At 41.1% G+C, this 12528-nt stretch overlaps 1 protein-coding gene across 6 annotated transcripts in view; it reads right to left on the bottom strand.

The window, feature by feature from the left end:
• Positions 1-12528, bottom strand: part of SPTAN1 (spectrin alpha, non-erythrocytic 1) — a 67416-nt gene that overhangs the window by 22727 nt on the left and 32161 nt on the right. For 2 of the 6 annotated variants that reach the window (XM_032797848.2, XM_075060477.1), the window contains 8 exons: positions 12085-12144; positions 9504-9702; positions 7959-8063; positions 7114-7134; positions 6605-6640; positions 4752-4799; positions 1283-1374; positions 16-160 (listed from right to left, as the gene is read on the bottom strand). In XM_032797848.2, coding sequence (XP_032653739.1) covers positions 16-160; positions 1283-1374; positions 4752-4799; positions 6605-6640; positions 7114-7134; positions 7959-8063; positions 9504-9702; positions 12085-12144 — 706 coding nt within the window. Of the gene's footprint in view, positions 1-15; positions 161-1282; positions 1375-4751; positions 4800-6604; positions 6641-7113; positions 7135-7946; positions 8064-9503; positions 9703-12084; positions 12145-12528 lie in introns of all 6 variants that reach the window. The other 4 variants (XM_075060478.1, XM_075060480.1, XM_075060479.1 and 1 more) reach the window with 3 other exon arrangements.

Genomic DNA, 12528 nt, shown 5'->3' with positions numbered 1-12528 from the left:
GTCTCTTGGTCTGACCTTGTCTCCAAGAGCCGCCAAATCTCTCTCAAAGCCTTCATGCTTTCGCTGCAGGGCCTGCACACTGGCCAGGTCATGTCCATAGTTGTCTGTATTTAATGCCTGATTCTTTTCTTCAATCCATTCCTTTGTTTCATCAGCATCTCTGGTTGGGGAAAAAGGAAAAACACAAATGAAGGATATACTAGAATCTCATCAAACTCCAGGTAGCCTGTTTCCATAAGGTCTTAAGTATCTAATACTTCCAATTTTTTTGTCTGTTTTAAAGTGGAAGTTAAACTCTCAGGAGATAAGAACGAACACTGATATTTAAAAAAAATCAGAATTTTTGGTGCCCTTCAATAATAAGCTTTCCTCGGACAATCTCAAGACTTAATAAATCAAGCTTCAGGTTACACCTGTGAGGCAGTGTGAATTCTCAAGATCACAAAGGCAATCTCTGGCAGAGCTAGGAAACAAATCTAGGATCTCCTAATTCTCACACTCCTATGCTGTAACCATCAGAGAAACTTTCCTCTCTCTAGCAAATGCAGACACAGAATACATAGAGTTCTTGTTGGACCTGGATTAAGATATTCATTCCTTTTCAGGAATGAATGTAGCAGGAGAAATTAATGACAATTGTGGAAAAAGCTGGGGCAAAACGTTGGCATCTGTTGGGCTGACACCATCTTAGCCACAGAAGTAAGAATGGTGCTGGTGGCGGTAAATGCAGACAAAGCAGAAGCAGTGATACAAAAAAGTTTAGAAGCCTATCAGCTGTGACAAATAACTGAAGGGAGAAGCTGCACCTGTGTGTGGTAGCCAGCTGGCAAAGAGATGGAGAAGAGAGAAGAGAAAGCTCATGATAGCAGTTCTAGAGAGAGAAAGGGCACAGCATGGTGGGAGCATTGCAACCCCTTTAAAGAATATCACTGATCTGAAGATAAAAGTTTAAGACAGAATCCTACACTTGGCTTCCATATCTATAGTGACACGCTAGTATCACAAGATGCCCCTGTCAGCAATAAAACTAAGGCGGCCAATTTTTAATTAAAAATTTTAATACAAACACAGACTACAGAACTGCTCCTCACCATGGACCTGGTCCAACTTCCACTGAAGCAAATGGAAAACATCAATGGGTATTTGACAAGGAAGGCCCTGTATGAGCTGGTGTTTGTTCTCTTAAAATTAAATGTTTTTACGTTAAACCGAGAATAAAAATTGAATGTAAAAACTACCACTAAAACATTATGTGATGTACCTGAGGCAGTGCGCTCCTTACCTGTGAAATCTCTGGACTTCATGGGCACTGCCCAGCAGCTGGCTTCGCTCCTCTGCCATCTGCTGCAGAGATCTCCAGCGCTCATTTAGTTCCTGAAAGGGAAAAATGGAAATGAAGCCTCAGCACTGCACCTGATGTTGACAGGTTAAACAATGTCATGTATTTATTTCTTGTTTAAAAGAGAAAGCTTCGTTACTCCAGGTCATACTAAATGACAAAAAAGAGAGTTACCTTTTCCGTAACTGGTGTTATTCAAGATGTGTTGCTCATGTCCATTCCATATTAGGTGTGTGTGCTCGCCACATGCACCGGTGCTGGAATTTTTTTCCCTCAGCAGTATCCATATGGGACCGGCTCTGCCATACCCTGGAGTGGCACCTGCATGGCATGGTATAAAGGGCACCGCCAGCTCCCCTGACCTTCAGTTCCTTCTTGCCAGAAACTTCAACAGTGGGGAAGGCAGGCAGGCCATGGATTCTCAAAGAACACCAGTTACGGAAAAGGTAACTCTTCTTCTTCGAGTCCTTGCTCATGTCTATTCCATATTAGGTGACTTCAAAGCAGTACCCCTGGAGGTGGGCAGGAGTTCACAGACATGAAGATTGCAACACAGTTCTGCCGAACCCAGCGTTGTTCCTGGCCTGCTGAATGATAGCATAATGAGCAGTAAACGTGTGGACAGAGGACCAAGTTGCGGCTCTACAGATGTCCTGGATAGGGATGTGCGTGCCAGGAAGGCTGCCAAAGACATCTGCGCTCTCATCTAGTGGGCTCTGACAATTGGTGGAACCCCCGTCAGGTCATAACAGGTCCTTATGCACGAGGTGATCCAATTGGAAATCTTTTGTGAGGACACTGGATGACTCTTCCATCCTATCAGCTGTAGGAATGAAGAGTTGCGTCGATTTACGGAAAGGCTTGGTGCTTTCTAAATAAAAAGCTAAGGCCCTCTGGACGTCCAGGGAGTGGCTGCTGACAGGCTCAAGAGTGTGCCAAACCAATGTTGGCAAGGCCACGCCGGGGCTATCATGATAACCTGCGCCTGGTCTCTCTCGATCTTTGCCAGGGCCCTGCTGATGAGTGGAATCAGAGGGAACTCGTACATCAGGCTCCCTGACCATGACAGGAGGAAGGCATCAGAGAGGGAGTCCTTGCTCAGACCCTGTTGAGAACAAAACTGGTGGCATTTCCTGTTCTGTCTGGTAGTGAACAGGTCCACTTGGGAGTTCCCCACCTTTGGAAGATCATGCAGGGTACCTCTGGATGGAGTGACTACTCGTGGTGAGAGGAAAAGTCCCTGCTGAGCTGGTCTGGCAGCATATTCCTGACACCGGGAAGGTGACAAGCTTCCATGTGGATTTCGTGGCTGATGCAGAATTCCCACAGATGGAGCACCTCCTGACAGAGAGCTGACAAGCGCTCTCCCCCTTGCCTGTTGACATAGAACATGAAGGTTCTACTGTCCGTCAGGACTTGTACCACATTGCCTGACAGGTGGGGCAAGATGACTCCGCATGCCAGCTGGACTGCTCAGAGCTCTCTGATGTTTATGTGTAACTGTGCATCCTCCAGGGACCACATCCCCTGAGTCTGGAGGTTGCCGAGATGTGCCCCCCAGCCGAGATCTGAAGTGCCCGACACCAACTCAATGGAGTGAAGAGGGTTGTTGAATGGAACCCCTTCCAGGACCGTCTGGTGGTTGGTCCACCATCTCAGCGAGGTATCATCTGGGGAATGGTAACGATCTTTTCCAGGGGGCAAGGAAGTCCCTCTTGATGGGGATTGGTACTACTGAAGTGGGGACACTTGCACAGGTCCCACCACAAGTCTTCCCTGAGACCGGGGCACCGGTGTGGGCCGCACCGGGAGCATATGGATCTCCTGAGCCGCTCAAAGAGCTTCAGGAGTCAATGGCACCTGAAGCTGGCTAGGGCCTGCATTACTATCTGGGGGTCACAGGCAAAGCATGGGATGGGCTGCATTGCTCAACTTCAGCTGGGGCCCGACTTCCTGAAGGGGATGTTGAATTACCATGGGGGACCGGTGCCAGAAGAGCACTGCAAACAGAGGCCGTGGTGCTCAGTGCGGAGTCAGAACGCTCTGATGCCATAGTGAGTGCCGACTCCATTAGGAGCACTATCAGACGGATATTGTGTTCCTTCTTCATCCTAAGTTTAAAAGACTTGCAGATACAGCACGTGTCATTTATGTCCCCTTCACCTAAGCACCTTAGGCAGCTGGTATGTGGATCGCTGACGGGCATAGGCCGTGTGCAGCTATCGCAGGTCTTAAAGCCTGGGGACCAGGGCATGCCCTGTCCCCTGGCTGAGTTCTGTTTGGGACTAACAAAAAATTGAGAACTACTAACTATATACAACTATATTACATGTTTTCAAAGTTCAGAAGAACAGAAAACGAAACAACGCTAGCCAAAGCAGCAGATGCTCCAGCACCGCCACTGGCAGCAGAAGGAACTGAGGGTGGGGGGAGCCAGCTGCACCCCTTACACCACTCCATATGGGAACCACTCCAGGGGGCGCCAGAGACAGTCCCCTATGGACACTGCTGGGGGAAAAACTTCCGGCACCTGTGCACGTGGAGAGAACACTCCTAATATAGAATGGACATGAGCAAGCACTTGAAGACCTCCATGACCTGAAATGTAAATCCAATAAAGATTTATTTTCAAATATTTTGCTCACTGTGCTTGTATAGTTACATTTCTTAAGGTATAAAGGTGCTTCAAATTCTCTTTAAAGAAAAGGAAAGGAAAAAGGCCTTATGAAGACTTATTTTCAGGTGAGGATCACATTTAAAGCATGGTTCCCCAGCTTTTTCAATCCACAGATTTCTTTGTAGAAGCAAAATCCTCTTGTGATTCCCAACATCGCTGCCTCTCCATTTTGGCTCCCTAAAGGTTTCATTCCATAGATCTGCTCAAAAGGCCCCTTGGAACACTGGCAGTCCATGGACAACAATCAGATTACTGCCACTTTAAAAAGATTATGGCAAAAATGGTAGTCTTCCTAAAAAATGTTACTCTTAGTGCTTTAAGAGCACATAAGCAGACTACTCAGAGAACAGTGGGTGGTGGGAAATGAGCTAGGAGGAAGGCCAAAGTTATCTTTGAGCATAACTGAAGGTTTCTAACTGCAGGTTGTCCACACACACGTCACTGGATTTCTATTTGCTGCTTTGATCACAGAACAATGCACTGGTTCAAGGAACTATACAGCAAGTTATAAGTGTTTCTCCTTGTGGAAGCAGGTAACTTTATGCTATGTATGTGCATAAAGCACCTGTTGTATTCTGAGAGGCAGATGCTGTAAATTAGCATTTATTTTAACATGTTTAGTCAAAACAGTATGAAGGGCAATAGAACATGGAGGCAGAATGGTGAACACAAAGAAGGTGATGAGAGAAAGCTGTTACTTCTCAGTGAGTAGAAGCACCACAACTGGATTCTTACCTTGATGGAATTAAAGGTGGCCACTGTATGCACCATCATACGTGCAGACTATATGAGGAAAAGGCAAAAATAGTAAAAAAATCAAAATCAAGCAGTTAAATTTCTGTCCTAACAATCGAGTGTCATAACATACTAACAAAAACTCAGACACCCCAACACAACTTAGTTTTGGCCAAAAACAGGTTTTGTAAGACAGATTTTACAACAAGTAGGATGATTGGAAATGTTCATGATTTTATAAGTTTCAATTACAGATTTTTAGTGTACATTTTCTTCTACAGCATTGTGAACCCATTGTTGTCTCAAACAAATGATTGCTTTTTGCATGTAGTGTTGCAGTAATTTTGTTGGTCTCAGGATATTAGAGGGACATGGTGAGTGAGGTAATCTCTTTTATTGTACCAATGTCTAATTTTTTTTACAGTAGCACCTCAGAGTTATGAACACCCTGGGAATAGAGGCTGCCTGTAACTCTGAAATGTTCATTACTTTGAACAGTACATCATGGTGGTTCTTACAAAAGTTTACAATTGAACAATGTCTTAATACACTTTTGAAACTTTACTATGCAGAAGAAAAATGCTGCTTTCCCCTTTTTTAGTAGTTTACATTTAACATGGTACTGGACTGTATTTGCTTTTTTTTTGGTATCTATGCTGCTGCCTGCTTGTGTACTTCCGGTTCCAAATGAGGTGTATGGTTGACTGGTCCGTTTGTAACTCTGAGGTTCTACTGTATTAGATTTTGTATTTTTAGATTGCTTTTTGTATTTCAATCAGCATATAAGTAAGTGGTGAAAGACAGATTTTTAAAATTTAACTAGTTGTAACAGCTTAAGGTTTTACAGACCACAGTAATTTAAAAATGTGTATAAATATTATCTTGATAGCATTCCTTTAAAAGAGAACCACAGCCTTAACGAGGGTTGAAAAGACAAGGAACCTGAAAAGACAACTCTGACAAATGGAAACTTTTTCAAAATAAAATATGCACTGAGAAAGACAAGTGTTCAACAGATTTAAGTTTAACTGAATTTTTGACAAAAATCATCCCAGCAAGTAATTAAAATATTCCTGAAAGGCTAAGAAAACATTTGAGACTAGTGGAAACAAACTGGAAAAAGAATTGACTGAAGCCTCTCCTCTCCTTCAGAATGTAAAAATCTCCTTTCTTCTACCCCTGATGGATTGCTCACAGAATTCATTCTTTCGTGCACACTGTACAGCGGAAGGGGAGCTTAAATCATTCACAGTGAGACTGTCGTCTTCCCATTAAGAGCCATATTGCCAGTTAAAAGATCAGAACTACAAATCATCTTTGTACAGAAGTGGAAATCAGTCCTCTGTTAAAGACTTTCAAATGAAAAATGTCATTTTGCTATACAGAAAGGAAACGGATTACTGTGGTTTTATATATAAAGTACAGTTTGTGATTTCTACAGTGAGAGTGTTATCTTGCTGCAGACATGCTATCGTTCATCGTTGTGTACATATTTGTAATGAAGACTAGACATGAGGCAAGTTGAGGGTGTTTGTTTTTTTGTTAACGTTACCTCTGAGACAGCAGCACGTGTAGAGTAGCTTTATATTTTAATACAGTGTGCGAGATGATTACATCAGTTAATTTCTACTGATTATTCCACAGATTTTTCAAAACGTGCATTTAAAAAAAATTTATCTACTGTGAATTGATCTGACTATTGGAAGAAGGGACCAGGACAGCACTCTACTACTACTCATAAGAAAAGGAATGTGTGTGTTAGAAGGATGCAAGGCCCTGAGAGATGATGTAATGCGCAAGAATGTTATTACTTTTCCTATCCGTTAGATGGGCCACCAAATAGTCAGACCTACCTTCCAAGGAGATGTGGTTTTGGAATCAGTTTCATCCTGTTTAAAGGATTAAGGGGAAAACTTTAGACACATCAAGAAAACACAGAAAATGGAAGTTAACCAACACCCTGTTAAATTTTCAAGGATCAAGACACCCGATTAAGTTATTTATGTGCACACAATCCTTTCGGAATTATTTAAAAAAATTTAAAAATGCATGTTGGTAAATAAATATATATATATCAGGGCCACATGAGCTACCCTACACTGAGTTGGCTGCTGGCTTGAGATATAAGTAACACAGGGTGAATGTATCAAAAAGATAATCTCCCTGAATTTGGCTGAAGAAAGTAAGAGAATTTTTGTGTTTCCCTTAAAGCCATTATCAAGAAATAGAGAGAGAGTTCTGAGAGAGATGAACTCTGACCCAAAAGGGATCTCAGTCACAAAATCTTCTCTTCTCTAAGTCCAAGCACTCTTTCTGTTAAAGCTTCTGCAAGATAGCATGCAAATATCATAACAGTGCTTACCCTGGGCATGCCATAAACTTCCTGTAAGGGAAAAGGAAATGGATATGTTATTTTGTAAAATAAAATCTGGAAAGATTTGATTCTTTTTGAGGAAACGGAAGTAAATGGGATGAACAATGTAATCTGCAAAGAGGAAGCAGTATTCTGCTATGTCGACCTTCTGTGTACTACCAGCTGAAGAACACGATCAAATAAAAAAATACATGCAGCACAAGTGGCAGAGTTTTGATACTCACAGTGAATTACGGTATACATTATCTCAGAGTTTATAAAGGAACAAGTGTTTTCGGTGCTCTTGCTATAATTATCGATATTGTGTAGAATTATTTACACAAGCAAAAGCAATCATGGAAAATTATAATAATACTTGGGCATTTATATTGCGTTTTAAATTTTCAAAGAACTGCATGAACAGTGGAGTGAATTTATCCCATTAACCAATTAATCCTCACCTCTGTAAGGTCTAATAGTATTATCAAAAATGTAGAAACAAGAACAAAGAGATTAAATGACTTGCCCAAAGCATCACTACTAGTCATGGAAAATCCACATACTAATTTAGAACGTCCAAGTATTAAAAAAATTAAACATTATCTAGATGTATGTTATAGCACTATTTACAATGAAATGATCTAAAGGCTACCCTGCTGACCAAAGCCACTTTAGGATGCCACTTTTAGACAACCAGCAATCTAGAAAAAAGAATAAGTAGTGAAATAGAAGCAATAAAAATCTTAGGTGCAAAAGTGGAGGACAGATGGAAAAACAAGAGAAGAAAGGACAAAACAAATTCCATCTGTCTCTTATTATAAAATGGCAGCGGATCAAGTCACATAAACACAGACCTGTTGCTGTACTGCCTGTACTTCCTCTGCCATCAGCCCTTCAGATTCCAGGTCATTCGCAACCTTGTTTATGTCCTTTAGACGAGATTCATTGGCTTTCAAATCCTGTACAGAACAGTAAATATCACAGCATGAAAATTTATACAAGCAAAACACAAGGCGGTAAGGTTGTCAGAGGCATCAAAAGGTATCCAATTTATGAACAGCAGGGATTTTTGACCTTTCCTGTCATCAGTAGATCTACAATGCAGAGAGTCTTATGACAAGAAATCCCAACTGCCAGTGTCAATGGATTAAAGAACTGGACTACTGGAGTTTTCCCACACTACAATAAAGTTAAAGTTAATTTCTAGAGAGCGATGATATATCCTTTAAAACCATTAACTACAGTGTTAATTTAAACTGCATTACGAAGAAGATTAAAAAATGATCAGCTATTGCGCTGAATAAATACACTAGAAGAGATGACTCAAGATGTGACTTTATGATACAGGCCATTATTTCTGGCCCCATAACAACTCATTAAATAGATTACTAAAAGTAGAAAAAGGGAAGTTATGTATTTCAGAATAAACCTGATATAACGCTGTCCTCGGGAGCTAAAATATCATACTGCGTTATAGGTGAAACCGTGTTATATCGAACTTGCTTTGATCCGCCAGAGTGCGCAGCCCGCCTCGAGAGCTGCTTTACCATGTTATATCCAAATTCGTGTTACATCAGAGTAGAGGTGTACTTCCTTATACTAGAGAGCTGGCACTGAAGTCTTGAAGGTGATATATTTTAAGTTCAGCAGTCAGTTTATTACAGACATATCAAGGAGTTTGGCACCCATCTCTCACCTGTAACGTTAGGCCAGCTCAGACTGCTTGTTACTTAACATTCAAGCCGTAAATGCAATACAGCCCACATTGAATCATCGGTTATTCCAAATCATTAGTCCAGAGCCCCTGGCACTTCTATGCACAATGGCTCACAGAGCAATAGGGAAAACATTTTAAAGCTCATTTACATCTCATGCAAAGCAAAATTCAGCCAATGTCATACCCTCGCCAATGGTGGGTGGAGGAAAAAAAAATAAAACCAATCACCTCCTCTTCAAAGCAGAGGCCATTATTGTTTCATGCCTTGTGGAATACTGTGCAGTTCAGAGTTCCTGATCACTCTGCCTTTAAACAAAGGGAGGGGAAGCTTCCTTGTCTGGATGGCACACTCAGCTTAGTGGAAGTAGTAAAAGTGGCACCTACAGGCAGTGCGGGAAGCTCCACGTTCAGAAATGCTAAATGAAGAGAGCATTTCCTCTGGTGCTACATAGGTGGAGATAAAGTAGCAGAATACCAGCTTGGGCTGTGTGGATATGGGGTCGCCAGCAGCAGAACCAGCAGAAACAAACTGAATGCTTTGCCTGCTTCACAGAGTTGTGGATTAGTAGAACTATACCAAACTATGAAGGGATTGTCATGGAAACCTCATCAGGTCTGAGCTGAAGGATGACAAGAAGACTTAGAATTATTGTGCTACATAAAAGGTTACATAATAACCTACCTTCTGAAAGTCATCAAATTTCTTCTGCAGTACCTCAACTTGCTCCAAATCAGCCCCCACCTCTTCATTGGTGAGTGCAGACTCTTTCTCATTGATCCACTGCTGCAGCTCATTAGCCTCACGGAAAAGCATGAACTTTTTGCAACTTTTTTCCAGCATATCCTTGCGCTTCTCGCCCAGCTCAAGAAGTGAGTGATATCTGGAACATACAGAGAGGGAAGATGGGGGACCATCAGATCTCACCTGAACAGAGTTATAGTATATGAAGGTGATAAAATGGACTAGCAGCACCAGCGATGAAGGAAATCCCTACAAGGAGATGCCAAATAAATAATTCTGCACAATAACAGACAATGATCATGAAGATGTAGAACCTGTAAGTTTCTATACTACACAGATCACAACACTGAACCATGACCTCCCACATACAAGGCTTTTTTGATGGGCAGAAGCAAAGCAAGTTGCAGCTCAGGATAAGGAATGGAGGTCAGCAACACAGGGGTAGCTGCATAAAACATAGGCTCTTTTACTTATTTATCCTACCTTATATTTTGTTCATGCAACTATATCAAACATATGCATAAAATATGCTAAACACATTAAAAAGGTTTTCTTTTAGTATATCAATTTCCCACAGCTCATTTAAATTTGACAGCTCACAGCTATCTGACACAAGATTCTTGCCTGCCTGTTATTCAATGCAGTATCTGATGAATCCTTGGTGATTTTGTCTTTTTTTCCCCTCCTTTCACAAAGCAAAGATTTTAAATTGTGCAATAGAAATGTGCCTAATTCTGATTTCATTTGCACCATTTTTACATCTGTGTGATTCCCACTGATTTCAATGGAATTACTCCTGATTTACATTAGGATAAATGTGACAAGAATTAGGTCCTAAAGACATACTGATAGCTTAAAAAAAGATACATAGTTTTCCTATGCCTTAGGAGACCAAAGCAAAATTAATATTTTTGCCTATGGAGTTAGGATCTTTCAGAACAAGTATTATCTACAGAAATGCTGTGCAATTACTTGAAAGGCACAGGTACAGGGGTGGGTAAATGTCTTCTGCTTATTTCTCACAATCAAGTCTAAATATTTCCAACATACAACAAAGAGGAAGCAATGGATACAGATGGCCTTTGGAGCCCTTTTACAAGCTATGGCTGGTGAAAGACAGCAGAGAAGTCTTGAGTGACTGTGAATGCTTCTTTTTGGGAGGGCAAACTTGATGACCATTTTAAGGAATCTGTGGTTAGATCCTTACAGGAAAAACCACCTCTAAAAATTTCTCTAACTGCCATCCTGTTTCAAATCTTCTGGTGATGGAGCAGCTCCAGCAGCCTCTGGATTCCTCAAATTTCTTCAATCAAATTTCAAGCTTGAGTATAGTAGAGAGACTATTAATATCCATGACTGATTTCCATCTTCAAGCTATAGATAGAGTGAAAGTGTCCATTCTGATCTGATTAAATTAACAGCCATTAATACTATGAGATATCGTTGGGTCACTTGCAGCACCATACGAAGGTGAACATGACACCTTTGCAATGGTTTCATTCTTAAGACCAAGAGCACAGTTGGAGAAAAGCTAGACACTCTGGGCTCGAGTGTCAATACTGGATGTCCATACTTACTTGTGTGTCCTTTTCATGAAACTTAAATTCAGTGAAACTATTGTCATCTTGGTATTGGATTAAGACTGGAAGTCAGAAGGAAGCGAACTGGCTGAGACTGAGTCCACCTGAGACTCATGCAGAATACTGCTGCTCATCTTCTGGGCAGATAGGCTGACATAAGCACATAGCACTTGAGTGTCATGTTCTGCACTGACCATAAAAGTTTGCTTCAGGGTACAATTTCAGGAACTCGGGAGCATAATTATATAGCTCATAAATGACCAATTCCTTTAGAATCTGATTTTCCTTCAACTACTTTGTGACAATCGAGAGCAATCACCTGTGGAACTTGCTTCCTCTGGTGGTTTGTCAGAGCTCAAGGCAAAGTACATTTGTTCCAGTAGGTTTTAATAGACTATTTTAACTTAAACTTATGACAGTGAGGAACCTTCCTGTATGCCTGTAATGTAACTTTTATGGAGCAAAACAACAGGGTTTGATCACCCTTTGTGAATGGTATGATTATTTTAATTGTATCTGTAAATAATTCTAAGCCATTCATATGTAATATGTTGTATTCCAATACACACACACGTTCATGTGTGTGTATAAATAGATCACATTTTTACATACACCTAAGAAACCGCAGGATTCTTTTTAATTCAGTCAATGGAGACAAACAGATGTCTTGTTTCATAAGCAAGATCAGTATGATAGAAAATAACAGCGCCTCCAGTTTAGCAAAGACAGAAGTGGCCAAGAAGATAAGCTGCTGTCTAGCTGTAAGAGATCATGTGCCAAATATCTACTACTGTTCTAAATTAAGACAATTCTACATTGTACAAATTGCTTCCATGTGTCCCTCTGGAGCAGCACTCCCAAAGGAGGAAAGAAAAAAGGGAGAATGACCAGGTAACTAGTATGGAGACAGCATGGTTTAGAAAGGGGTGAATCCTACTCACAGTTCTTCGACCTGTTTCATACGTAGAGATACACTGCCGACTTCCTTAGTTATGAGAGTCCTGCACAGACAGAGGGAGCACAGCAAAAGCATGCAAAAATTAGTTAGATTAACAAAAATAATGAAAGGAGCAGCTCCATCCAGGGGTCATTTGTGGTGGGAGATGAAGGTTAAGAATTCACATTTAAATGGAGAAAGTTAGGTGCCATTCAAAAGCAAAATTTGAAGCAAATCAGTCAGTGCAAATCACGTAAAGAAATCATCAGCAGCACAGTTGAACTCAATACAGGGCCATCTCACTTCTCAATCATGCCATTCAGTTCAGAACTGAAAGGCACTCCCACCATTCCAAAATAATGCACCCTAGTTTCTAGCTGTCAGAAGCAGTGTGCAAGCACATATTAGACTTACATGAACTGTTCAGGAATTTATTACTATTTAAGAA

The sequence above is a fragment of the Chelonoidis abingdonii genome, chromosome 24 (assembly GCF_003597395.2).
Source record: "Chelonoidis abingdonii isolate Lonesome George chromosome 24, CheloAbing_2.0, whole genome shotgun sequence".
Taxonomy (NCBI): domain Eukaryota; kingdom Metazoa; phylum Chordata; order Testudines; family Testudinidae; genus Chelonoidis; species Chelonoidis abingdonii.
This window is presented reverse-complemented; position numbering and strand designations above follow the sequence as displayed.